Below are 26,479 nucleotides of genomic sequence, written 5' to 3'. Positions count from 1 at the left end.
ACCTCTGGACTCGTGGAACCCCAGTGTGACGTGAGCGTCGAAGCCGAGGCTGAAGTAGTTGTTGAAGACATCAATTGGGAGCTAACAAACAAAGCAGAGACACATGATGTCAACAGAAATACAGTGCCCTCCGTAATTATTGGGACAGTGACAAATGTTTAGTTTCTTTGGCTCTTTACTCCAATACTTTTGGTCCCCTGAAATGGGGGGACTATGTACAAAAAGGGCTCGAATTTCTAAACGGTTCACCCGATATGGATGAAAATATCATCAAATTAAAGCGGACAGTCTGCACTTTAACCTCAGTCATTGTATCATTACCAAATCCAAAGTGCTGGAGTACAGAGCCAAAACAACAACAAAATTGTCAATGTGAAAATAAGTACAGGGCTGATGTACATACAGTAGATCAGCATACTGGTAGCACTGTTTATCCAAGAAAATGTTTCATTCATGTTACACAAATCCCATAATCAAATCAAACTTAATTTAAAGTGCATTTTAAATTACAACACACTTCAAATGAAAACAATAATAGAAGGAGGAAGTGTAAAAACGTACAGGTATGGCTAAAGCATGGCTAAAAGGTGGGTTTTTAAAAGTTATTTAAAAACCTCTATGGTGTCTGCCCCTCTTACCCGACAGGGCAAGCTGTTCCACAACTGAGGTGCTTTACTAGAGAACACTCCGTCCCCCGCTTTGGTTCTGCATCTAGGAATCATAAGCAGACCGGGTCCTTGGGAGTGGAGTGCCCTCACTGGGTTGTATTGAACGAACATGTCCGTCAGATAAAAGGGGGCAAGGCCATGCAGTGTCTTAAAAGTTAAGAGTAAGATCTTAAAATCAGACCGATAGTTTACAGGCAGCCAGTGTAGTGCAGATAAAACTGGAGTAATGTTCTCCTGCCTTCTGGTGTTAGTTAAAATCTGAGCTGCAGTGTTCTGTACAAATTGTAGACTTCTAATATTACAGTCTGAGCAGCTGGAGAGGAGGGCATTACAGTAGTCTAGGCTAGATGAAACAAATGCATGGATGAAGTGTCTAATTATGGAGACGTTCCTGAGATTGAAGTATGCTGTTTTGGATGCGCTTTTTATGTTGTTGTAAAAAGGAAGGCCGGGGTCAAAGGTAACACCAAGGTTTTTAAGAACCATGTTTGGTGTAATGAGGCAACCATCAATGTTGACAGTGAGGTCTGACACATTGTTTGTAAATGTATTGTGGCCAAGTAGCATAATTTCTGTCTTATCAGAGTTTAAAAGCAACAAGTTGTCATCCAGTGTTTAACATCTGTGATGCAAGTCTCATGCATCGTCTGGGTTAAAATATTATAATAATTGGGTATCATCAGCGTTGCAACAAAAGTGGATGTTGTGCTTGCAGATGACATTACCAAGGTGTAGCATGTACAAGTAAAATAAAAGGGGTCCAAGCACAGAACCTTGGGGAACGCCACATTCAACCTTGGAACATTCAGATGAATTATCACCCAGCTTAATGAATTGATACCACTCAGAGAGGTATGATTTGAACCAGTTGAGAACCTGTCCTCGTAGACCAACCAAGTATTCTAGCCTCTTAGTGAGAATAGCATGATCAATCGTATCGAAGGCAGCACTTAAATCTAAAAGAACAAGAATAGAGCCGTGACCATGGTAAGAGGAAAACATTAGGTCATTTACTACCTTGACAAGTGCAGTCTCAGTGCTGTGAAATGGTCTAAAACCGTATTGGTAGGTTTCAAAGATACTGTGTGAATTTTAAAATGGCTTCAGCCGCTGGGCTACGGCGTTATCAAGTATCTTCGAAAGAATGGGAGGTTTGAGATTGGCCTAATTACAACCAATTTAAGAGACTGATCATAGCATAGCATATACCGTCAAAAATATATTAAGCAATTACAAACGACATCCTTCAATCACATTTTATTTTAAAATGTTATGCTTGTGATGTCCTTATCTCTATGCAGAGACATAAAACAATGCAAATACTAATAGTAAAATTAGCCTATAAGCTTTTGACGACTGGTGTGAGACACTCTAAACTGAGTTAACCTTGTCTGTCTGGTGCTCGTCCTTCTCCTCCTGAACGGCCTCTGGGTTGGGCTCCACCAGGAGGTTCCAGCGATCCAACTGCACCACGTTCCCATCCTCCACATGAGACAGGATCTTAGACACTGGCTCATCAGTGTAACCCTGCGGGAAAAGACCAGAAAGGAATTTCACAAAAACAAAAGACAAAAACATACATCCTCAATATCTAACTGAAATAATTTAAACAATATTGCAACAATACAACTTGTATTGTGTTAATCTAATTGCTGATGGTGTCTTTTCTTGCTACTGTGTCTCATTCCTCATTTTGCCTCTCTGATGACACAAGATAGCCTTTAGCCTACCCAAGACAGCCTATAGCCTAACAGCGATTCAATAGCCCATGGTATTTTTAAGCAATAAGACCCAAGGGGGTGTGGTATACGACCAATATACCACGGCTAATGGCTGTTCTTAACCACGACGCAACGCAGAGTGCCGGAATACAGCCCTTAGCCGTGGTATATTGGCCATATACCAAACTACATAGTTTATAATCTAGGATAAATCTCTAGTTCATGGAGTGGTTCCACACAGCCAGCCACTCACCCCTCCCCAGTTGAGAGTCCTGGCCAGGTCGTTCCCCGTCCCCAAGGGCAGGACAGCCACGGCAGGCGCAGGGTTCAACTGGAGCTGGTCCAGGACAGACAGGATCCAACCCACCTGGCAAACCAGGTAATTAGAACAAGAATGGCACACGCCACTTTCTGAATGGCACACGCCACTTTCTGAATGGCACACGCCACAGTCAGAGGCAGACAGTGAACTATTCCTCTTCTTACAGTCCTTATATGCATTACGTTTCAGGATTTTCAAAAATGATTATTATATTAATTATAATATTACTAATGTGAAGCGCTGATGTCTAGTACTCACTGTTCCATCCCCTCCACACGCCAAAATCCGCAGGTTGGGCACTTTGGAATACATTTCTAACCTTGAGGGATAAAAACACAACCGGCACACTAATTAAAAACACAACAACTGCTTACGTTGTTATTTCATTCTAAACATGACCAAACCGTTAGCGTTTGTGAATGCAGTTGTTGCGTGTTTCTTACCCCTCCTTGGGCCCTCCCTGGGTGAGGTCAAACACCTGTCGGGGGTTGAGGTACCACATGAACGACTGGATGATCTTGGCTCCCTGCAAAAACAATAGACATTTTGTCAGCCGGTAATTGTCATTAAAAATGACTGCCGGTCTCATGGTAATTGACCATTAATTAACATAAACATGTTAAGCATCTCTGGGCTTCCACGCATACAAGCTGCCATTGGAACATCTACATTTTAAAAAGTAAAATACATTTAATACAGCCTATACCATCACAATAAAATAGATTAGGCCTATAAATCTAGGAATGTCATAGAAAACAAAACATAAGGGCTGCATGTTGATGTTAAAAAATAACAACATTGTCCTCATCATTCAGATTATTCAAAATCAATCATGAAGTGTTCAGAAAGTGATTGGAGGGACAATAGAGCGCTGCGTACCAGGCCATTAGCGAAGGCCGTTAACAAATTTGGTAGAATATCCATCAGCGCCATTCATATGCAACGTTTTGGATGGGATTACCGTGACCAACGTTCACAGGGATTTAACGACGTTATGAATTGTGACTGCCGGTGTGGCGGTAATACGGTCACCGCGACAGCCATATTTGGAATTCACGTGATGAGGTAGCCCTGTCAGAGTAGTAACACATATGTCGCTCTCTAACATAAAATACTTTACTGTAAAGGTTAAGCTGTTGGGTCGGGGTCCCACAACGCATCAACATCATCAGTAATTCATTTCTACACTAAGGGATGTAGAAAGTGTAACTAACTTCAGCGTAAATCTCTCATTGACATCAATGTACAGTGCATTCGGAAAGTATTCAGACCCCTTGACTTTTTACACATTTTGTTACGTTACAGTCTTATTCTAAATTTGATTAAATAGGTATTTTTTTATCATCAATCGACACACAATACCCCAAAACAACAAAAACAGTTAACATTTTTGCTAATTTATCAAAAATAAAAAACTGAAATAGTACATTTACATAAGTATTCAGACCCTTTACTCAGTACTTTGTAGAAGCACCTTTGGCAGTGATTACAGCCTCAAGTCTTCTTGGGTATGGCTCTACAAGCTTGGCACACCTGTATTTGGGGAGTTTCTCCCATTCATCTCTGCAGATCCTCTCAAGCTCTGTCAGGTTGGATGGAGAGAGTCGCTGCACAGCTATTTTCAGATCTCTCCAAAGATATTAGATCGGGTTCAAGTCCGGGCTCTGGCTGGGCGACTCAAGGACAGTCAAAGACTTGTCCCGAAGCCACTCCTGAGTTGCCTTGGCTGTGTGCTTAGGGTCGTTGTCCTGATGGAAGGTGAACCTTCACCCCAGTCTGAGGTCCAGAGAGCTCTGGAGCAGGTTTTTATCAATGATCTCTCTGTACTTTGCACCGTTCATCTTTCCCTCAATCCTGACTAGTCTCCTAGTCCCTGCTGCTGAAAAACTTCCCCACTGTATGATGCTGCCACCATCATGCTTCACCGTAGGGATGGTGTCAGGTTTCCCCCAGATGTGACGCTTGGCATTCAGGCCAAAGAGTTCAATTTTGGTTTCATCAGACCAGAGCATCTTGTTTCTCATGGTCTGAGTCCTTCAGGTCCCTTTTGGCAAACTCCAAGCGGGCTGTCATGTGCCTTTTACTGAGGAGTGTGGCTTCCGTCCGGCCACTCTACCATAAAGGCCTGATTGGTGGAGTGCTGCAGAGACGGTTGTCCTTCTGGAAGGTTCTCCCATCTCCTCAGAGGAACTCTGGAGCTCTGCTAGATTGACCATCGGGTTCTTGGTCACCTCCCTGACCAAGGCCCTTCTCCCCCAATTGCTCAGTTTGCCCAGGCAGCCAGCTCTAGGAATAGTCTTGGTGGTTCAAACTTCTTACATTTAAGAATGATGGAGGCCACGGTGTTCTTTTGGTACCCTTCCCCAGATCTGTGCCGACACAATCCTGTCTCTGAGCTCTACGGACAATTCCTTCAACCTCATGGCTTGTTCTGACATGCCATGTCAACTGTGGGACCTTATATAGACAGGTGTGTGCCTTTCCAAATCATGTCCAATCAATTGAATTTATCACAGGTGGACTCCAATCAAGTTGTAGAAACATCTCAAGGATGATCAATGTAGGCAGGATGCACCTGAGCTCAATTTCGAGTCTCATAGCAGAAGCGCCTGAAAGCTTATGTGAATTATATATATTTTTTTATATACATTTGGAAAAATGTATAAAAACTTGTTTTCACATTTTCATTATGGTGATTGTGTGTAGATTGATGAGGAATGTTTTATTTAATCAATTTTAGAATAAGGCTATAACTTAACAAAATGTGGAAAAAGTCAAGGGGTCTGAATACTTTCCGAATGCACTGTATGTTTGAGTTGTGTGGACAAATCCCCATACACAGTGGTGTCAAGGGAGCTGTGGACATTGAGCAAACTCACCTGGTTGCCTCCACTTTTGGGGTTGACGAACACCAGCAGAGGTTTCATGAGTTGCGAGGGAACAGGCTTTACTATGAAGGGCTTCCATCGACCATCCTGGAGCAGAGAAAACAGTCGAGACACTAAGATGTGTCCTCTGTTATCTCAATGTTCTCATCATCAAATGAGATAACGTAAGAGGACATTATCATAATCACAATATGTATATGTTAATACGATTTTCCTTACCTCTACTACCTTCTTACTTGGCTTCCCTTTCAGAGATGTGCGTTTCTTCTTTTTACTTGATTTTAATGATGTCTGAGAAGACAAAAACAAATACATCCATTGAATCAACATAACTGTGTGTGTGTGTGTGTGTGTGTGTGTGTGTGTGTGTGTGTGTGTGTGGATCATTGTAGTACCTGTGGTTTGCGGACCCGGATGATCCAGGTGGGCGGCACTATGACGGAGGCGTGAGCTCCCAGCGAGCAAGGCTCCTCGATCTGCTGTAGCATGAAGCACGTCACCTTGTTGTGATACTGGACAGAGGAGAGTACAACAATCAATAACCATACCAAAGTTACCAAAGTCAGGATACACAACTCCACTCTCTGCTCCAAACTAAAATATCCATCTCAAACTGACCCAAAGTTAGTATGTCCCAATGTGCTCCCCATCCTTTCCCCTTGGCCTTAACCTTTCTATGTTTGCAGAACTGTAAGGTGGAAGAAACAAAGTGGAAGCTCGACCACTATACTGTGTATACCTATCCAGACCCTTCAGATGTGCAAACATCGAAGAGTTAGTGCCAAGGGAAAAGGGTGTGAATAGGGACCATACTTATTTTAACAGTTGATACAGCCTATGGACTACGGGTACTTACTGCCTGTTTGCACCAAGAACAGCTGATTGCAACAATCTCTTTACTATGGAATGAGAACTTCTGTTGAAAACCCTGTAGAGGAATAAGTAACATTTTACAAATTTGCGTTGACAGCTCTTAATGGTTTGCAGTACTTGAGTATGTGTAGAGCAGGGGTGTCAAACTCCTTCCACGGAGGGCCAAGTGCCTGCAGGTTTTTGTTTTTTCCATTCAATTAAACCCGAGACAACCGGGTGTGGGGAGTTCCTTACTAATTAGTGACCTTAATTCCTTTAATCAAGTACAAGGGTGGAGCAAAAACCCACAGCCACTCGGTTGAATTTGACACCTGTGCTGTAGAGTGAGCTCCAAAAGTATTGGGACAGTGACAAATGTTTTGTTGTTTTGGCTCCAGAAATGTGGATTTGAAATTATTATGACTATGAGGTTAAAGTGCAGACTGTCAGCTTTAATTTTAGGGTATTTTCATCCATATCAGGTGAACCATTTAGAAGTTACAGTACTTTTTTGTACATAGTCCCCAAATGTATAGGGGACCAAAGGTATTGGAACAAATGCACTTATATGTGTATTAAAGTACTCAAAGGTTTAGTATTTGGTACCACATTCCTAGCACGCAATGATTACATCAAGCTTGTGACTCTACATGATTACGGATAGTCCTGAATCAGGGGTACTCGCAATGCCGTTGCGGGTACATCAAATAGAAATGTGATTCACATTAAAAAATGAAAAATAAAAATATTAAAAATTTAAAAAATCTTTCACATTTTCAAACAGTACATTTCTATTTTCCAACTGGGCTATACATTTGGGTGAGGTTTTTTTCTCACCTGAGTAGCCTCGTTTCACTGCCAAAAATAAAATTTTGCCATCTAGTATTCAGCGAAATAACAACACAATGTCAAATATAGGTAGTCTAGTCAGATAATTAACATCCAATCACATAAACCGTTGCTCTCTCACAAGAAACCTTTATTCTTGCGCAGACATTTAGAAACGACACGTTATAATTAGAAATATAAGCCACGGGAATTTTTGGAGCGAGAATAATGTACAATAACTAAATAAAGAGCAAAATGATTGATTATCATTACTTGTGCCCTGGTTCTATAAGAGCTCTTTGTCACTTCCCACGAGCCAGGATGTGACAAATACTCACCCTCATTATTTTGTTTAATAAATATATCGTATAGTGTGTGGCAGGCATACAATGATGGCAAAAAACAACATTTGAGAGTGCATTGACCCTGGTGCTAGAGGGGATACACAGCTGGAGGTTGAATGTTTGAAGGGGTACGGGACTATAAAAAGTTTGGGAACCACTATCCTGAATGAATCGTGAATAATGATGAGTGTTAAAGTTATAGATGCACAAATATCATACCCCCCCCTTCAAAAAAATGCTAACCTCCACTGTTATTGTAATCGTGGGAGGTTAGCATGTCTTGGGGGTATGATATTTGTGCATCTGTAACTTTCTCACATCATTATTCACAATTCATTTATGACTACACGTAAGTTTAGAAACATATTCTATTCTTATTTACAATAAAAGTGACTCCAAAATGACAATACATTATTTACCATTCATTTCTATTGATAACAAAGACATCTGAAACACAACCAAAGCAAACAGCAAATGCATCCAACAAGTACACATAAGTACATTTTTCCAAATACTTTTGGTCCCCTAAAATGAAGGGACTATGTGCAAAAAGTGCTGTAATTTCGGTTCACCCGATATGGATGAAAATACCCTCAAATTAAAGCTGACAGTCTGCACTTTAACCTCATAGTATCATTTCAATCTAAAGTGCTGGAGTACAGAGCCAAAACAACAAAAAATGTGTCACTGTCCCAATACTTTTTGACTTCTCCACATTTTGTGTTACAGCCTGAATTCAAAACAGATTAAATCTTTTTTTCTCTCACCCATCTACTCACAATAACAAAGTAAAAACATGTTTTTCGAAATTTGTGCATATTTATTATAAATTAAATATATAAATATCTAATTTAGATAAGTATTCACACCTCTGAGTCAATATATGTTAGAATCACCTTTGGCAGCGATTACAGATGTGAGTCTTTCTGGGTAAGTATCTAAGAGCTTTGCACATCTGGATTATATAATATGTGCACGTTTCTTTAAAAAATTCTTCAAGCTCTGTCAAGTTGGTTGTTGATCATTGCAAGACAGCCATTTTCCAGTATTGCCATAGATTTTCAAGCAGATTTAAGTCAAAACTGTAACTAGGCCACTCTGGAACTTTCTATGTTGCCATGGTAAGCAACTTCAGTGTATATTTGTCCTTGCGTTTTATGTTATAGTCCTGCTTATAGGTACATTTTTCTCCCAGTGTCTGTTGGAAAGCAGACATATCCAGGTTTTCCTCTGTTTCACAATATTCCATTTATTTTTATCCTAAAAAAACTCCCTAGTCCTTGCCATTGACAAGCATACCCATAACATGATGCAGCCACCACCATGCTTGAAAATATGAAGAGTGGTACTCATTGACGTGTTGTGTTGGATTTGCCCTAAACATAATACTTTGTTTTCAGGATTAAAGTTAATTTTTTTGCAAACATTTTTTGCAGTTTTACTTTAGTGCCTTATTGCAAACAGGAAGCATGTTTTGGAATATTTTTATTCTGTACAGGCTTCCTTCTTTTCACCCTGTCATTTAGGTTAGTATTGTAGAGTAATACACTATTGTAGATACATCCTCAGTTTTTGCCTATAACATCCATTACACTCTGTAACTGTTTTAACGTCACCATTGGTGAAATCCCTGAGCGGTTTCCTTCCTCTCCGGCAACTGAGTTAGGAAGGACGCCTGTATCTCTGTAGTGACTGGATGTATTGATACACCATCCAAAGTGTAATTAATAACTTCACCATGCTCAAAGGGATATTCAATGTCTGCTTTTTTTTTTACCCATCTACCAATAAGTGCCCTTCATTGAGAGGCATTGGAAACCCTCCCTGGTCTTTGTAGTTGAATCTGTGCTTGAAATTAACTGCACGACTGAGGGACCTTACAGATAATTCTATGTGTAGGGTACAGAGATGGGGTACCTATTATGTGACTTGTTAAGCACATTTTTATTTCTGAACTTATTTAGGTTTGCCATAACAAAGGAGATGAATACTTATTAAGACTTTTCAGCTTTTCATGTTTAATTGACTTGTAAAAACAAATGATGGGGTACTGTGTGTAGGCCAGTGACACAAAATCTAATTTGAATCCATTTTAAATTCAAACTGTAACATAACAAAATGTGGGAAAAGTCAAGGGGTGTGCATACTTTCTGAAGGCACTGTTTGTGAATATATGGTTGGTGAATGGTTCTCACTGACCTTCCCACACTGTCGACACTTCCCAGTCTGGCGCCTCCTGTGGACCCAATGGTGACGGACAACGTTGGGCTGGAATTTAGGAAACATTGTTGAATCACATAACACATCGTGATGCACTGACATTGAAATTGACTAATGTAGACTGAATCAGTTAGTGAGACAGAAATACAGTCAAAGAACAAATAACTTGGAGAGAAACGAATAATAAGTGGTGCAGGGACCAGAAAGATACTGACCTCTCGAACATTTCGAGATCCGGGTTCCCTAAACGATGGCTTACATCTAAAATTGATCTGTGGAGAGAAAATACAACATCGTTGGTCAAAAACATAAATATTCCTGGTTATGTTGTATAAGTATAATCTAATAATTGGTCAAATTTATAGTCACCTTTTCTAGCTGCTCGATACACATGGTGTGGACTGCTATTTTGCAGCCAGCACATTTCTTCCTCGCCACGGACTTTTGCTGTGGTAGAATCACAGAGAAAATATTTAGCTTTATGTGGCCAATGCTAATAATAAACCAGATGGTAATTTTCATGAAGAAAAATTGTGTGACTTGCTTCAGCTCTTTAAAAGTATGTTTTTCATCTCATTAAACATTTACATGTTGTGTTTATATTTTTGTCCAGTGTAGTTGATTAGGACCATTTTGAATAGCTACCTCTGTATTGCTATGGTTCTCATTCAAACCCATGTTAATTTATGCAAATTTTTGTATGGCTATAGTTCAAAAAGTAGATGTAATATCAGGCATATTTCACCAGTCTATGGCCCTTATTTGCCATTGAAATGCATTGGTATCCATAGCAATGGCTCCATTTGTGCTGCTCAATAACAAGACAATAGAGCTGTTAGCTGACATTAGCTAGCTATTGTCACGCTAAACCACTGGTTCTCAATCCTGGTCCTGGGGACCCAAAGGGGTGCACAATGTTGTTTTTGCCCTAGCACTACACAGCTGATTCAAATGATCAACTCATCAAAAGGCTTTGATTTGAATCAGGTGTGTACTGCTGGGGCAAAAACAAAACTGTGCACCCCTTTGGGTCCCCAGGACCAGGATTGAGAACCACTGCTCTAAACTATTGATTGGTAGAAGAGACTTTTGTTATGATTTCAGATTTGAATAACAGAAGTAGACCAAGATGTCATACCTCTCTAACTTTTTGCCTAACTTGTTGGGAAAATGGTAAAAATATCAGTTGTTTATAAAGAGTTTGAGAAAATGTTGATGTGGTTACATTTTTTAAACTGATTTAAGATTTGAATAGCAGAGAAGTAGAGAAAGATTTCATATTCTCCAACCTTTTGTCTAACTTGTTTCGGGAAAGTGGTCAAAGGAGTTGTTTTGTGTCAACAGTTGCATTGTTGCATTCACAGTGAATGGAATGTTGGAAGTTGTGATCTCACAATGGAAGCTTTAGAACGTTGAAGAAATCCCATGAAAGCGGATGGAGTTTAATAAAAATGTAAAAACTATAAATAGTATCAAATAGCTGTATACAAGCACACTATTCCAGACCAGTCTGTACATTTTACATTTTGAACGGTGTTTCTAGTTTAAACTGTATGAGGAGTAGTGTTGCAAAAAATAATAACTATAAGTCAGAAATATGTGCTACAATATTTAAAAGTGTGGCTGATTTTGCACACCACACTAATAAATCATTAGACAACATATTCTATTGAAAATGTACCCAAAAGAATGCTGCAATAACGTACTACTGTAACTGTCTCAATAATCTAAAATACACTTTTATAAACGATACGATGCAGATTAGTCTTTCTGTGAATAACAGAGGGTGCTCAAACACATTACTTCGTCCTAGTGCAGTTCAGTTGCAGTGAAGGCTCACCATTGTCTTTGTGACGCAGTACTGCTCTCCAACGTAACAGACGTCTCCTGAGACACTGGTCTCAAACCAGATATGGTCCCCAAACTGGGCATTATCCTGGGAGGACAGAGAATATAATATGGAAGTAATTTAGGTTGGACAAATGTCACCAGTTTTCAGTTTTTTATCTCAGATGAAAATGCTACTGTATATTTGGTTGGGCAGCGACCCCCATTTCACCTCTTTTGTCTAATTTCACCTCTTTTTGTCTAAAACCTGTGTGAACACACGCAACTAAGCAAATCTTCACCATAGCATTTCTGTTGTTCAAAATCTGTTTTTTGAGGTTCCATGAGGACAACGTAACAAGAAAAGGCCCAATTGTGCTATTTCTGGAATCTCTGCTGTAGCGGCCTTGAATGGGACCTTTCTAAACCGTTATACACCGGAGGCTATACTCACACTCCAGTCGACAGTGTTGCAGTTCTCTCGAAGTGGGTCAGTCTTGCCTGGGGCTGAGGCGCTGGGCTGGGCTGCCAAGTGTTGGAGGCCTGACTTAGCGATAGCTTTCCTGAAACAAAACAATAAATAATCTGGCCTTTTAAAAGGTTCTGCAGTATAGTACAACACCCAAGGCTGTGCTTTTAAACCAAATTTAAAAACAATTGCAGGCAGCCGAGAAATGCATTTAGTTAGCTTGAGGTGAAACTATTTCACCATCCTGTACATTGAATGGACTTCATCAATTGACCCTTCAGATATCCAATGAAGTATTGATCAACATCACCATATACATTTTATCAAACCACTGAAACACATTTATAGGCATTATACTCTGTGTGTGTGTGTGTGTGTGTGCCCATGTGTGCATGTGGGTTTTCAAGAGCAGAAAACACACTAGATCTTCCTCCTCAGCTATTATACAAACATTTTCGACCGACACTAGTGATAGTCAGTCCGTTCGTCACTATCGAGACGTCACTTCCGCCTATAAGACTAGTAGAGAGACTAGCAATGCTAACTAGGAGATCAATGCTGTAGCAGTGTTACTCAGCTCCAACCAGCTAGCGCTACTTTGTTAGCGGTGCCGCTATTGAGGTAGCTCTATGGAGGTTGTCATTATGGACTGGGGAGTGAGAATGACAGGACAGCACTTATGGTAGGGAGAACAAGTATTTGATACACTGCCGATTTTGCAAGTTTTCCTACTTACAAAGCATGTAGAGGTCTGTAATTCTTATCATAGGTACACTTCAACTGTGAGAGACGGAATCTAAAACAAAATCCAGAAAATCACATTGTATGATTTTTAAGTAATTAATTTGCATTTTATTGCATGACATAAGTATTTGATACATCAGAAAAGCAGAACTTAATATTTGGTATAGAAACCTTTGTTTACAATTACAGAGATCATACGTTTCCTGTAGTTCTTGACAAGGTTTGCACACACTGCAGCAGGGATTTTGGCCTACTCCTCCATACAGAACTTCTCCAGATCCTTCAGGTTTCGGGGCTGTCGCTGGGCAATATGGACTTTCAGTTCCCTCCAAAGATTTTCTATTGGGCTCAGGTCTGGAGACTGGCTAGGCCACTCCAGGACCTTGAGATGCTTTTACGGAGCCACTCCTTAGTTGCCCTGGCTGTGTGTTTCGGGTCGTTGTCATGCTGGAAGACCCAGCCACGACCCATCTTCAATGCTCTTACTGCTGGCCAAGATCTTGCGATACATGGCCCCATCCATCCTCCCCTCAATACGGTGCAGTCGTCCTGTCCCCTTTGCAGAAAAGCATCCCCAAAGAATGATGTTTCCACCTCCATGCTTCACGGTTAGGATGGTGTTCTTGGGGTTGTACTCATCCTTCTTCTTCCTCCAAACACGGCGAGTGGAGTTTAGACCAAAAAGCTCTATTTTTGTCTCATCAGACCACATGACCTTCTCCCATTCCTCCTCTGGATCATCCAGATGGTCATTGGCAAACTTCAGACGGGCCTGGACATGCACTGGCTTGAGCAGGGGGACCTTGCGTGCACTGCAGGATTTTAATCCATGACGGCATAGTGTGTTACTAATGGTTTTCTTTGAGACTGTGGTCCCAGCTCTCTTCAGGTCATTGACCAGGTCCTGCCGTGTAGTTCTGGGCTGATCCCTCACCTTCCTCATGATCATTGATGCCCCACGAGGTGAGATCTTGCATGGAGCCCCAGACCAAGGCTGATTGACCGTCATCTTGAACTTCTTCCGTTTTCTAATAATTGCGCCAACAGTTGTTGCCTTCTCACCAAGCTGCTTGCCTATTGTCCTGTAGCCCATCCCAGCCTTGTGCAGGTCTACAATTTTATCCCTGATGTCCTTACACCCTCTCTGGTCTTGGCCATTGTGGAGAGGTTGGAGTCTGTTTGATTGAGTGTGTGGACAGGTGTCTTTTATACAGGTAACAAGTTCAAACAGGTGCAGTTAATACAGGTAATGAGTGGAGAACAGGAGGGATTCTTAATGAAAAACTAACAGGTCTGTGAGAGCCAGAATTCTTACTGGTTTGTAGGTGATCAAATACTTATGTCATGCAATAAAATGCTAATTAATTACTTAAAAATCATACAATGTGATTTTCTGGATTTTTGTTTTTGATTTCGTCTCTCACAGTTGAAGTGTACCTATGATAAAAATTACAGACCTCTACATGCTTTGTAAGTAGGAAAACCTGCTAAAATCGGCAGTGTATCAAATACTTGTTCTCCCCACTGTATGAGGAGTACATCTGATATGGGGTAGGTTCATTATACCATAAGAACTAGAGACTATTTGTTAGTATTTAAACAAAATAGGTGGTCTCTGGGAGCTTTTGGATAGGCCTAACCTATGTCACAAATGTTTGCCTTAGAAAATATCACCACAGGAGTTATGAGCATTGTCACAAAAAAACACAACGTTCCTCCTCAAATTAAAAGGACAGTGAGATAGTACTATCACAAAACAAGACAAAGCAGCTTGCTACCACAGATTCACTCAGGAGTTACGATGGAAGAACTCTAACAAAGATGGGACCCTGTCTGATGGAGGTAATGGACTACATACAGAAGGAACCCACTCCATGTCTCCAGCCGGGGGTCGTAGTAGGCCCCCAGGGCAGAGCTGAGTGAACCTGCTGAGTGGCTCCTGCAGAAGACGGGGTGGCTGAGGTAGACGGTTGAGCTCCGGCGGTTGGGCAGTGGATGCCCCCTCCCTGGCCAGGGGCTGCCTGCTTTGGAGATGGTAGCGATTCGCCGCTGCCTTATCTGTCTGGAGCGCCCACAGTAGCGGCCGTATGGCGTGGCCTCACCCGGCGAGAGACGGGACGAGTTTCTCCGCAGGCAGCGGGGGGCGCGTATGAGGGGCCGAGATGAGGAGACTCTCTCGGCCACCACCCCCAGCGGCGACGGGGAACGTTGGGTAAGCCACCAGGAAGTGTCCTCTATTTCCCTGTCGGAAACGTCAACCTCCTCCACTACTTCAGCCTGGTGCTGGAGCTCCTCGTCGGGGTCGAAGAGCTGGCTGTCCTCGGAAAGGCTGTGGTCGTCGTCGTTGCTGTCGCCGTCTGAGTGTAGGGTGCTGGAGCGGGACAGGGCCCTGCTGCCACCTCCACTGCCCCTCATCTCCACCTGCTGCTCCCCAGCTGGCAGGAACAGGTTCCCCCTTCCCCCGCCCTCCTCCTCCTCAGTCATCTGGATAAGGCTGGCCAGCAGCATCGAGGGCCCCAGCAGGTGCGTGTCGATGGTGCGCAGCTTGCGGTGGCGCACAGCAAAGCGCGGGTTCATGCTGAGCGTGGTGGTACTTGAGCGTCTCCGGACATGGCTGCTGGAGGATGACTTGGAGTAGGATGATTTGGCATAGCCGGCCACCTTGGCCAGCCGGCCGCCCCCCGTGCAGCAACCCCCCGCCAGCGGGAGCTCCTGTAGCTGCACGCTGGAGCGGCGCCGTTGGGCCAGAACGGCTGAGGGGAGGCCCACTCTAGAGCGCCGGCGAGCCTTACTGGTCGGCACGGCAACACTGGGGCGGCGGTTACTGCAGCAATAGTCCAGCTCCACCTCTTCCTCGTCCCGCGAACCCGTCTCCTTCCTCTTAAAGTGGCGGCGGAAAAAGGTATCCATGGTAGCCTGAGGGAGATACTGCCCTTTTTTAAATACTCCTTTGTGGCTGTTGGTGCAGAAATGAGTCCATAAGCTTGGGTTACAGAATTAGACACCACCACCTACTGCTATCTTAAGAAAGCAATACTGTGTGCAAGGGTACACAATACCAGTGAGAAAAAAGCAATAAGAAGGGCATAGTTATATGAACTGGAGGACGTTAAGTCATACTTGCCTGTTTCTGAAATAGATCACAGATATATGAAGACCTTTCAGTGTCCATTACGCAGTCATAATATATTATTTGTGTTGGGATTATAAGTAATCGTAGAAAGAAATACATATGGACAGGTCGTCTCAACTGAACCGGATATATCTGGGTCTAACTGGGTCCATGACTGCACCCCTTTTGATTTGAATGAAACCTTTCATACATGTTAGTCCATGGTGGAAGTTGTCACAAGGTGACTTTTTGTAATGATAAAACATGACAATACAAGGGGTAGAGGTGCTTAAAGTTGACACATTTTGCATAGGGCAATTCCACGATAAGGGTTTGAAAAAATCTATTTTGGTTATTGAACTCCAGTAATTGAAGTGGATTTACACCCGGTAACATAATTGCAGTAACGATTTCATCATGGGTCCCTGATCTGTACTACACAGAAATGCATAATTATGGATATGAATGTCATTCTTTTCAATAATCAAATCAAATTTTATTTGTCACATACACATGGTTAGCAGATGTTAATGCGAGTGTAGCGAAATGCTTGTGCTTCTAGTTCCGACCACGCGGTAATATCTAACAAGTAATCTAACAATTTCACAACAACTAACTTATGCACACAAGTGTGAAGGAATGAATAAGAATATGTACATAAAAACATATGAACGAGCGATGGCCGAAAGGCATAGGCAAGATGCAGTAGATGGTATAGAGTACAGTATATACATATGAGATAAGTAATGTAGGGTATGTAAACATTATATAAAGTGGCATTGTTTAAAGTGGCTAGTGATACATTTATTACATCCATTTTTTATTGTTAAAGTGGCTAGAGATGAGTCAGTATGTTGGCAGCAGCCACTCAATGTTAGCGATGGCTGTTTAACAGTCTGATGGCCTTGAGATGTGGTGTATCCTAAATAGGTACACAATGGTATTAATATGCAACATTCCCTTTGTATATTTGGGTATTATTCTACACACTGGATATTATTTCAATGAGCTCCACCACCAAAAAATACCAAATTTGGTTGTTCCGGATCGGACCAAATCTGAACTAATCAGAGACATCTATGTTTCACAAGTTTGAACATCAATGTCCAATACAGTAGAAATGAGTACAGTAAAGTACAGCATAGTAGAGTAGAGTTCAGTACGTTCAGTGCAGTAAAGTATAGTTCAGTACAGCACAGCACAGTATAGTTCAGTATAGTACTTTATAGTGTACGCAACTCGTGTGCTCTACTGTGTACTGTACTGAAGACTAGTCCACTCTATTCTACTTTACAGTATAGTACAGGACCGTACTGTACAGAAATATCCTCTACTTTTCTTTACTGTACTCTACTGTAATGTACTGTACTGTGCTGTCCAAACTTGTGAAACATAGCCATCTATGATTGGTTCATATTTGGTCCCGTCAGACCAAATCTATACCAATCATGGAAGTCTATGTTCGGGCCAAATGAAGGCCGGTCCAGAATCTGTGGAAGTTGAAATCAAGGCTGGTCCAAATTTCAGTTATGTGAAATTTTGGTGCCATTAATTGGAGAGAGAGTGAGAGCAAAAGCGAGAGAGACGGTTTGTCCACACTCTTGCTTTAACCACCAGATGACAGAAAGAAAAAACAGTTATCAGCTGAACAAAACAGTATGCGAGTGGAAGGGAGGACAGTGGGTGGTGACCCAACTGTGGATTGTGACTACTATGGTTTCCCATCAGAAATTCTGTTCCCAATTTGTTAACAGAATTTTGAGTTTTAATCTCTTAATAATTCATAAACAATATTGATATTAGTAAAAAACACTATAAATAAATGATAGGTCTAACTTAACTTGTTACTTCTGTGAACTTTCATTATCCTCTCTCTAAATGAAGGAGAGAAATTAGAAAATATCTTAAAGATATGTGGGGTTTTGGGAACAGAATTTCAAAGCACAAAGCAAAAGTTTCCTAAACTTACAGAAACCCCCAAAAATATCCCAAACTAGATACAGTATGTGTTGATATTAGTTGGCAGGGGTCTTTACTTCAACATTATTGTGTTTTGATGTATTTCTAATACCTTTTCAGACTTTTTCTGGTAGATGTGACCCAACAGCCTCTCTCTCTCTCCATGTTCAGGCCAGGTCTGGCCAAAGACTCTCCCACTGTAGCTACCCGCTGCTCGCTTGTTAGCTGTACACTAACATGCTGACTAGACCGGCCATGTTGGGTACTCACGTTATTCAATCATTTCATCCAAACGGGTGCCCTAAAATATTAACTTGGTTCTAATTTAGAAGCTTTACGGGCTGCAAGTCCCACCTCTCCCATCTACTCATTGGTTTTCATGAGTATACTAACGCATGTGGGTGATTGAAAGATGAACAAGGAGTGATTTATCAAAGAAAACTAACTAAGTTTGCTCTTTTATCTGTGGATTAATTTTCAGAGTAGAGAACACAATACTTTGTATGATGGAAAATGGAACGAAATTCTACAAAAATCCATAAAAAAAAAGGACCATATGCATTTCAGGTAAAATAACAACCCAATGTTTATCTCCCAGGACAAATTAGCTAGCAACAGCAAGCTAACTACATGTCCATGAATGTTTCATGTGTGTTTCAACCTGTCCCCAAATTAATATAGTAGGTTCACAGTTGTCTTTGGTATTTTAACATGCGTGTCATGAATGCGTCTGGTGGGGACAGACAAAATCAACATGCGCATGATGGCGCATGCGAATGCACGCGCAGAGACGTTTTGGTCAAGTTGTAAGGATCTTGATAACGATCATCAGCGTATATCATCACATTGACTTTTGACTGCCTTTTCAGATATACTCAAATGCCAGCCACATGCCATTTAAATTAAGAGCTCTATAAATGTGGATTTTCGTATCGTAGTGTACGCGCACACGCACACTGAAATATGGATGTGTGAGGTACATACGTAGAAGGTGGGTTGTAGGCCTATTGATTTGGTGATACTTTGCTCAGTGTTGAATATGGAGTGAGTGTTATGTTTGTCTCCTGTGGCTTTCTCTAGATGTATAATGGGAGGCAGGTGGACTGTTAGACGGGAGTGACATAACAGCTTGTTATGTAGCACTATATTGGATCACTCCAATATGGGATCCTTCCGTGCGGCAGGATACATACCAAGTAAGAATTTCAGATTAGTCCCGTGTACCCGGGTAGTACTGCCGCCGCGCTACTTCCACCTCTTCCTTTTCTCTGCTCATTCCAGAGAGGATTTGCTTGGTAAGAGGTCTATGTTAGAGTGTATAAGTGCAGAAGTATACCCACAACTATTCAATAGCTTGGAGCAGCTAGCTAGCCTCCCCATCAGTGTGTTCTGCTGTCCTCCCACTTGGTTAGGCTTGTGCCATCTCGTTTGGGTTTCGACCATGTTTTTATTACTTGTGACAGTGTACCAACCTGGGCGATACTTGGTTTGGTCTACCAGTATTGCGGCACTGAGGGTTTGTATTAGTTGTCTCTGTGACTTGTCTGTCCACTGGAACCCTGCCGGCTTTAGCCTTCAGATTCGGGGACCGCGCCTTCCCCGCAAGATCGGGAGATTGCAGTACTCTCCTGAGAGTGAACTAGGTGTCGCGAGGTGCACCACGTTTCATCTCTCACAGGGCGCAGCGATCTTGCCTAGACTCTTGTGTGTTTCCACGGTGACCGAGCTATGCAAAGTAGCTAGCTTAACAAGAGGTGTCAATCAATCTTTACTATTATATAGTATTGAGCAGCATTTTACACTGTTGGCTTAATTATTTCCACAAGGAAAAGGTACAGCAATTATTTTTTAGAAAGAGTCAGGTCTCTGGGTGGGCCACTCAAGGACATTGAGACTTGTCCAGTTTCATCATAGTGCTTGATGGTTGTTGCGACTGCACTTGAAGAAACTTTCAAAGTTCTTGAAATGTACCGGATTGACTGACCTTCATGTCTTAAAGTAATGATGAACTGTCGTTTCTCTTTGCTTACTGTTCTTGCCATGGAATTGGTCTTTTACCAAAAATAGGGCTATCTTCTGTATACCACCCCTACCTTGTTACAACCAAACTGATTGGCTCAAACACATTAAGAGGGAAAGAAATTCCATACATTTACTTTTAACAAGACGCACCTGTTAATTTAAATGCATTCCAGGTGACTACTTCATGAAGCTGGTTGAGGAAATGTCAAGAGGGTGGCTACTTTGAAGAATCTCAAATATATTTTGATTTGTTTAACACTTTTTTGGCTACTACGTGATTCCATATGTGTTATTTCATATTTTTGATTTCTTCACTATTATTCTACAATGTAGAACATAGTCAAGATAAAGAAAAACCCTTGAATTGTGTTCAAACTTTTGACTGGTACTCCATATTTTTGTCAAACAGATGGAAAAGGGCTACAGTCAACAAAATGTGGAATTAGTCAAGAGGTATGAATACCTTCTCAAGGCACGGTAGATAACCCATATGGGTCATCCTACATTCATCCTCATGTCCATATCAGTCCAAATCAAATGCTAAACCTTCCCTTTGATCCACCTCATCGCCGCTCCATTTAAAAAGTACACACATTAAATGAAATATGTTTCCCCTGCACAAAGGACGAGGGCAGAATGGGGTGGAATGAGGATGAGGCATCAACAAGAGCTGTGAATAAGGTGAAAAAAAAGGGGGAGAGGACGGGTCAAAGCCATTTCCACTGTGCCGAGTGAGGGTGAATGGACTGGCAATGAGGATAGAGGAGAGGAGAGAAGAGGACATGGTATGGGGTGGGGTGGGAGGATGGAGAGAGGGAGAAAAAACATATGAAAAGAATAAATCAGCTGCAAATGGAGAGGAAGTCGAATGCGGTGTTAAGTAACCACATCAGAATAGAGACCCTGACGCACCGTGTGTATTGGTCTACTGTATTACCGAAAAGGTCGGCTACTGGGTTTGCGTTGCCTAACTGACTACTGTGTAACTTCACGGACGTGTTACTCAAGTGCAGTAGAAGTGGAATTGCGATTTTTGCCCTACTTTCACTAAGCTATGCTTAGCTCTATTACCTCCCAGATGGAAGAATCTGGCTTTAGCGCGTTGATACTGGAGCTAGTGTCAGTTTTTGCCATTAGTGCCCATGAGGACACTCCTCCAGGGAGAAATAGAAGGAATGGTTTAAAAAACAATAAAAAACTATTAAGCATATTCAAAAATTACCTGTCATAAAAAAAAGTCCACCGGCCGTCACTATAAGAACCCCGCCTAAGGAAATGTTATCTAGGGGAAACACAAGAAGCTCTCATATGAGTGATACAGTGCCATCAGAAAAGTATTCACACCCCTTGACTTTTTCCACATTTTGTTGAGTTACAGCTTGAATTTAAAATTGAAAAAATAAAAAATTGTCACTGGTCTACACAATACCCCATAATGTCAACGTTGTGTTTTTTATTTTTTATTATTATTAATACAAAATTCAAAAGGCACTCGCACATCTGAGCAATCTAATTTGCAGGTGCATGGCAACAATTGAACAAGATGAAGGAAAAAGGAAACCGCACACTGCTCTTGATAGTATCACTGATATTTAATAAGCTTACGTATCGGCCTCGCGGCCTTCGTCAGAGCTTTTGTCTTGAGTCATTAAGTATTCAACCCCTTTGTTGTGGCAAGTCTTAATAAGTTCAAGAGTAAAAACGTGCTTAACAAGTCACATAATAAGTTGCATGGACTCACTCTGTGCAATAATAGTGTTTAATAGGATTTTTCAGTGACTACCTCATCTCTGTGTCCCACACATAGGTTGTCAAGATGTGTTTCTCTGGTGCTCATTAAGAAAAACAAGATTTCGGGGCCTCCCGAGTGGCGCAACGGTCTAAGGCACTGCATCACAATGCTATAGACGTCACTACAGACCCGGTTTCAATCCCATTAGGCGGCACACCAGCGTCGTCTGGGTTGGGGGGGGTGCTTTACTTGGCTCATCGCGCTCTAGTGCCTCCTTGTGGCGGGCTGAGTGCCTGCAGGCTGACCTCGGTTGTCAGGTTAACAGTGTTTCCTCCAACACATTGGTGCGGCTGGCTTCCGGGTTAAGCGGGCGGGTGTTAAGAAGCGCAGTTTGGCGAGTCAGAGGGCGAATGACTCATCCTTCTCTTCCCGAGCCTGTTGGGGAGTTGCAGCAATGAGGCAAGATCGAAATTGGGGAGAAAAAGGGGGGTAAAATACTAAAATAAATTGTATTTGGGGTGTGGTTCGATGTGGTAGTTACTGATGTTTGTCCCCCATGAGACACTTCCTCAAAATAGATAACGCAATAAATCTGTAATTCATTTTGATGTCTTTGTCGAGGAGGTTTTAGTCAAGCAATTTTACATCTAGCTAAGGTGTTAGGAGCAGTATTTCTCAAGTAAAAAAAATTGCAATGTGTTGCCTTATGTAAACAAAGTCCAATCCACTGCATTGCAGGGCAGGTCTGTCTCACTGTCTGTGTGTTCTACGATAGAATTGGATAGAGTGCAATCACTGAATCTGTATATCCCGTGTTAGTGGGAAAGTGAGCATTGTCGAAATCAAAACCCGACCCTCAAGTACAACTCACTTACAAAACTCAGTTTTGGACGAGACTGACTATGACCAAAATGATTCTATTTATACTTTGTAGTCAATTTTGACACAAGAATTATAATGGAGCTGGAGTGGATGGCTGCCGTTTTACGGTCTCATAACCAATTGTGCTATTGTGTGTTTTTTTTTTGTTATTTGTAACTTATTTTGTAGATAATGTTTCTGCCATTGTCTATTATGACAGAAAAAAGCTTCTAGATATCAGGACAGTGATTACTCACCTCGTACTGGATGAAAATGTATTCTTTAACGAGTCGGATGCGAAGGATTTACTTAAAACACCCGACATGGCCAAAATCCATGTGATTCGCATGAGAAAGCGACGGAGATACTGGGGACGTAGGTCGGGGTGCCTTGGGTAATCTGCCTCAGTCCTATTAGCCAACGTACAATCATTGGATAACAAAATGGACGAGCTATGATCACGAATACCCTACCAACAGGACATTAAAAACTGTAATATCTTGTGTTTCACCGAGTCGTGGCTGAATGACGACATGAATAACATACAGCTGGCGGAGTTTACGCTGCATAGGCAAGATAGAACAGCCGCCTCCGGTAAAACAAGGGGTGGCGGTCTGTGTATATTTGTAAACAGCCAGCGCACAAAATCTAAGGAAGTCTCGAGGTTTTGCTCGCCAGAGGAAGAGTATCTCATGACAAGCTGTAGACCACACTATTTACCAAGAGAGTTTTCATCAATATTTTTCGTAGCTGTTGATTTACCACCACAAACTGATGCTGGCACTAAAACCGCACTCAATTACCTGTATAAGGCCATAAGCAAACAGGAAAACTCTCATCCAGAGGTGGCGCTCCTAGTGGCTGGGGACTTTAACGCAGGGAAAATGAAATCCGTTTTGCCTAATTTCTACCATTTCTACCATGCTGCGAATTTTCGCAGCTTTTTGTTAAAAATCGCGCAACATTTCAAAGTCCTGCTACTCATGCCAGGAATATAGTATATGCATATGATAAGTATGTGTGTATAGAAAACACTCTGAAGTCTCTAAAACTGGTAAAATCGTGTCTGTGGCTATAACAGAGCATGTTTAGGAGTAAAAAATCCCAGGGAAAACTGTTCACCAAAAACACACAAAAAAAATTAATCCGCCAGTCTTTGAATTGTCTAAGGCGAAAGAAAATAGATCCGGTTCCGTTTACAACGCCTACAGCTTCCACACGATGTCGCCAATACTGGCATTTCTTTGCACATGTATCCTTGGTGGGATGACGTATAGGCACTTCCTGTCTTGGGGTGCACCCAGGAAATTATGAAAGTAAAAAAAATGGACGATGATTTCAAGACTTGCTGCTATCGAATACAGATCGCCCCGTGATCAATTTGATCGATTATTAACGTTTATTAATACCTAAAGTTGGTTTACAAAAGTCGTTTGAAGTGATTTGTAAAAGTTTATAGGCAACTTTGTTAATTTTAAAAGTGACGTTGCGTCGTGTAAAGCTGCATTTTCCTTGGATCAGACGGCCTTTATAGATGGAAATTTTTGGCATACTTTGACGGATTTAATCGGGAAAAAGACCCAATTGTGATGTTTATGGGACATATAGTAGTGCTAACAGAGAAGCTCGTCAAAGGTAATGAAGGTTTTATATTTTATTTCTGCGTTTTGTTTAGCGCCGGCTATCGCAAAATCTGTTGTTTAGGTGACGTTTTGGTATTTTGGGGGGGTGCATGCTATCAGATAATAGCTTCTCATGCTTTCGCCGAAAAGCATTTTACAAATCTGACTTTGTGGCTAGATTCACAACGAGTGTAGCTTTAATTCAGTACCTTGCATGTGTGTTTTAATGAAAGTTTGAGATTTATCAAGTACTATACTATAGTACTATAGGTGGCGCTCTGAAATTTCCGCTGAGATGTTCCTGTGCAGGAACCACGTCGGCAAGAAGTTAAATGTGCAAATCAGAGGAAATCAAACTCTACATCACCTTTACTCCACACACAGAGACACATACAAAGCTCTCGCTCGCCCTCCATTTGGCAAATCTGACCATAATTCTATCCTCCTGTAAAAACTAAAGCAGGAAGCACCAGTGACTCGGTCAATAAAGAAGTGGTCAGATGAAGCAGATGCTAAGCTACAGGACTGTTATGCTAGCACAGACTGGAATATGTTCCGGGATTCTTCTGATGGCATTGAGGAGTACACCACATCAGTCACTGGCTTCATCAATAACTGTTTCGATGACATCGTCCCCACAGTGACTGTACGTACATACCCCAACCAGAAGCCATAGATTATAGGTAACATCGGCACTGAGCTAAAGTGCAGAGCTGCCGCTTTCACGGAGCGGGACTCTAACCTGGATGCTTATTAGAAATCCCGCTATGCCCTCCAATGAACCATCAAACAGGCAGTGTCAACACAGGATGAAGATTGAATCGACGAAGATTGAACCGGCTCAGAAGCTCGTCGGATGTGGCAGAGCTTGCAAACTATTACAGACTACAAAGGGTAGCACAGCCGCGAGCTGCCCAGTGACACGAGCGAACAGATGAGCTAAATAACTTCTATGCTCGCTTCGAGGCAAGCAACACTGAAGCATGCATGAGAGCACCAGCTGTTCCAGACGACTGTGTGATCACGCTATCCATAGCCGATGTAAGACCTTTAAACAAATCAACATTCACAAGGCCGTAGGGCCAGATGGATTACCAAGACGTGTACTCCGAGCATGCGCTGATCACACTGACATTTTCAACCTGCCCCTGACTGAGTCTGTAATACCAGCATGTTTCAAGCAGACCACCGTAGTCCCTGAACCCAAGGACACAAAGGTAACCTGCCTAAATGACTTGTAGGGTAACATGCTCAATGCCTGTGTATTTGAGGGAGGAGATTGGATGGTTAGCTTCAACAAAGTGAGCTTCTACTGGATTGTCAAAGTGAGCTGCGGTGTTCAGCTATGCGTTGTTTTAATTGTATTTCCGTTTGTTCTGCATAGGCTTTCCCACACGAACAGGTGATGAGATAGATTACTCCCTTGGTCTTGCATGAGATGATTCCCCTAACAGGGATTTTTTGACCTGTATGTGGGTGTCTGAAGAAGGATGTTTTTATAGTGTTTTTTCACTGTGCACATGAGCCACATTAGTCCACATGTGGAATGGGTGTCAAGAGTGTCTTGAGTGGCCTCGGGGGCAGGTCATATCTCACCAAACTATCTTCAATATTGCGACCACGCTTATAGACCACCAGTGGTGGTTCCTTGAAGAGGTGTGCAATTGTTTTTGTCCGATTGCAGAATATGCCAGTGCTTTTTCAGGATTGTTTCTCCGAACACGGTGTATTTGGTGCCAAAGACGGTTGTGTTGTTTTTTTTCTTTGATTGAGTTTTTAGCAATTCCGCTCTTGGTTTTTGAGATATTTTGATAATTGCAGCATCAAGAGTTTTGTCCTTGTAGCCTCTCAGTTTTTAGCATTGCTGTCAAAAATCTGTCTGGTGGCCTCCCGGGTGGCGCAGTGGTTAAGGGCGCTGTACTGCAGCGCCAGCTGTGCCATCAGAGTCCCTGGGTTCGCGCCCAGGCTCTGTCGTAACCGGCCGCGACCGGGAGGTCCGTGGGGCGACGCACAATTGGCCTAGCGTCGCCCGGGTTAGGTAGGGCTTGGTCGGTAGGGGTGTCCTTGTCTCATCGCGCACCAGCGACTCCTGTGGCGGGCTGGGCACAGTGTACGCTAACCAAAGTGGCCAGGTGCACGGTGTTTCCTCCGGCGCATTGGTGCGGCTGGCTTCCGGGTTGGATGTGCGCTGTGTTAAGAAGCAGTGCGGCTTGGTTGGGATTTTAGAAAGTGTCTCTGTTTTGTAAAGGAGTCCTCAAATTGTCCCACATACAGGTTTGCATAGTTGC

At 42.2% G+C, this 26,479-nt stretch overlaps 1 protein-coding gene across 8 annotated transcripts in view; it reads right to left on the bottom strand.

Moving 5' to 3' along the window:
* The window catches only part of dgkzb (diacylglycerol kinase, zeta b), a 92,442-nt gene that overhangs the window by 19,984 nt on the left and 45,979 nt on the right, over positions 1 to 26,479 (bottom strand). For 6 of the 8 annotated variants that reach the window (XM_021565393.3, XM_090217042.1, XM_021565401.3 and 3 more), the window contains exons 2-15: positions 12,125 to 12,233; positions 11,684 to 11,779; positions 10,213 to 10,290; positions 10,059 to 10,115; positions 9,823 to 9,891; positions 6,456 to 6,527; positions 5,995 to 6,111; positions 5,819 to 5,890; positions 5,591 to 5,686; positions 3,155 to 3,237; positions 2,970 to 3,030; positions 2,643 to 2,756; positions 2,055 to 2,195; positions 3 to 81 (exon numbers count right to left, since the gene is read on the bottom strand). In XM_021565393.3, the coding sequence (XP_021421068.2) occupies positions 3 to 81; positions 2,055 to 2,195; positions 2,643 to 2,756; positions 2,970 to 3,030; positions 3,155 to 3,237; positions 5,591 to 5,686; positions 5,819 to 5,890; positions 5,995 to 6,111; positions 6,456 to 6,527; positions 9,823 to 9,891; positions 10,059 to 10,115; positions 10,213 to 10,290; positions 11,684 to 11,779; positions 12,125 to 12,233 (1,244 nt within the window). Of the gene's footprint in view, positions 1 to 2; positions 82 to 2,054; positions 2,196 to 2,642; positions 2,757 to 2,969; positions 3,031 to 3,154; positions 3,238 to 5,590; positions 5,687 to 5,818; positions 5,891 to 5,994; positions 6,112 to 6,455; positions 6,528 to 9,822; positions 9,892 to 10,058; positions 10,116 to 10,212; positions 10,291 to 11,683; positions 11,780 to 12,124; positions 12,234 to 14,741; positions 16,085 to 26,479 lie in introns of those variants that run through there. The other 2 variants (XM_021565352.3, XM_021565373.3) reach the window with 1 other exon arrangement.

This window comes from Oncorhynchus mykiss, chromosome 2 (genome assembly GCF_057628025.1).
Source record: "Oncorhynchus mykiss isolate SJ-2025 chromosome 2, ASM5762802v1, whole genome shotgun sequence".
Taxonomy (NCBI): Eukaryota; Metazoa; Chordata; class Actinopteri; order Salmoniformes; family Salmonidae; genus Oncorhynchus; species Oncorhynchus mykiss.
The sequence above is the reverse complement of the archived record's forward strand: the minus strand, read 5'-3'. Positions and strand labels throughout refer to the sequence as shown.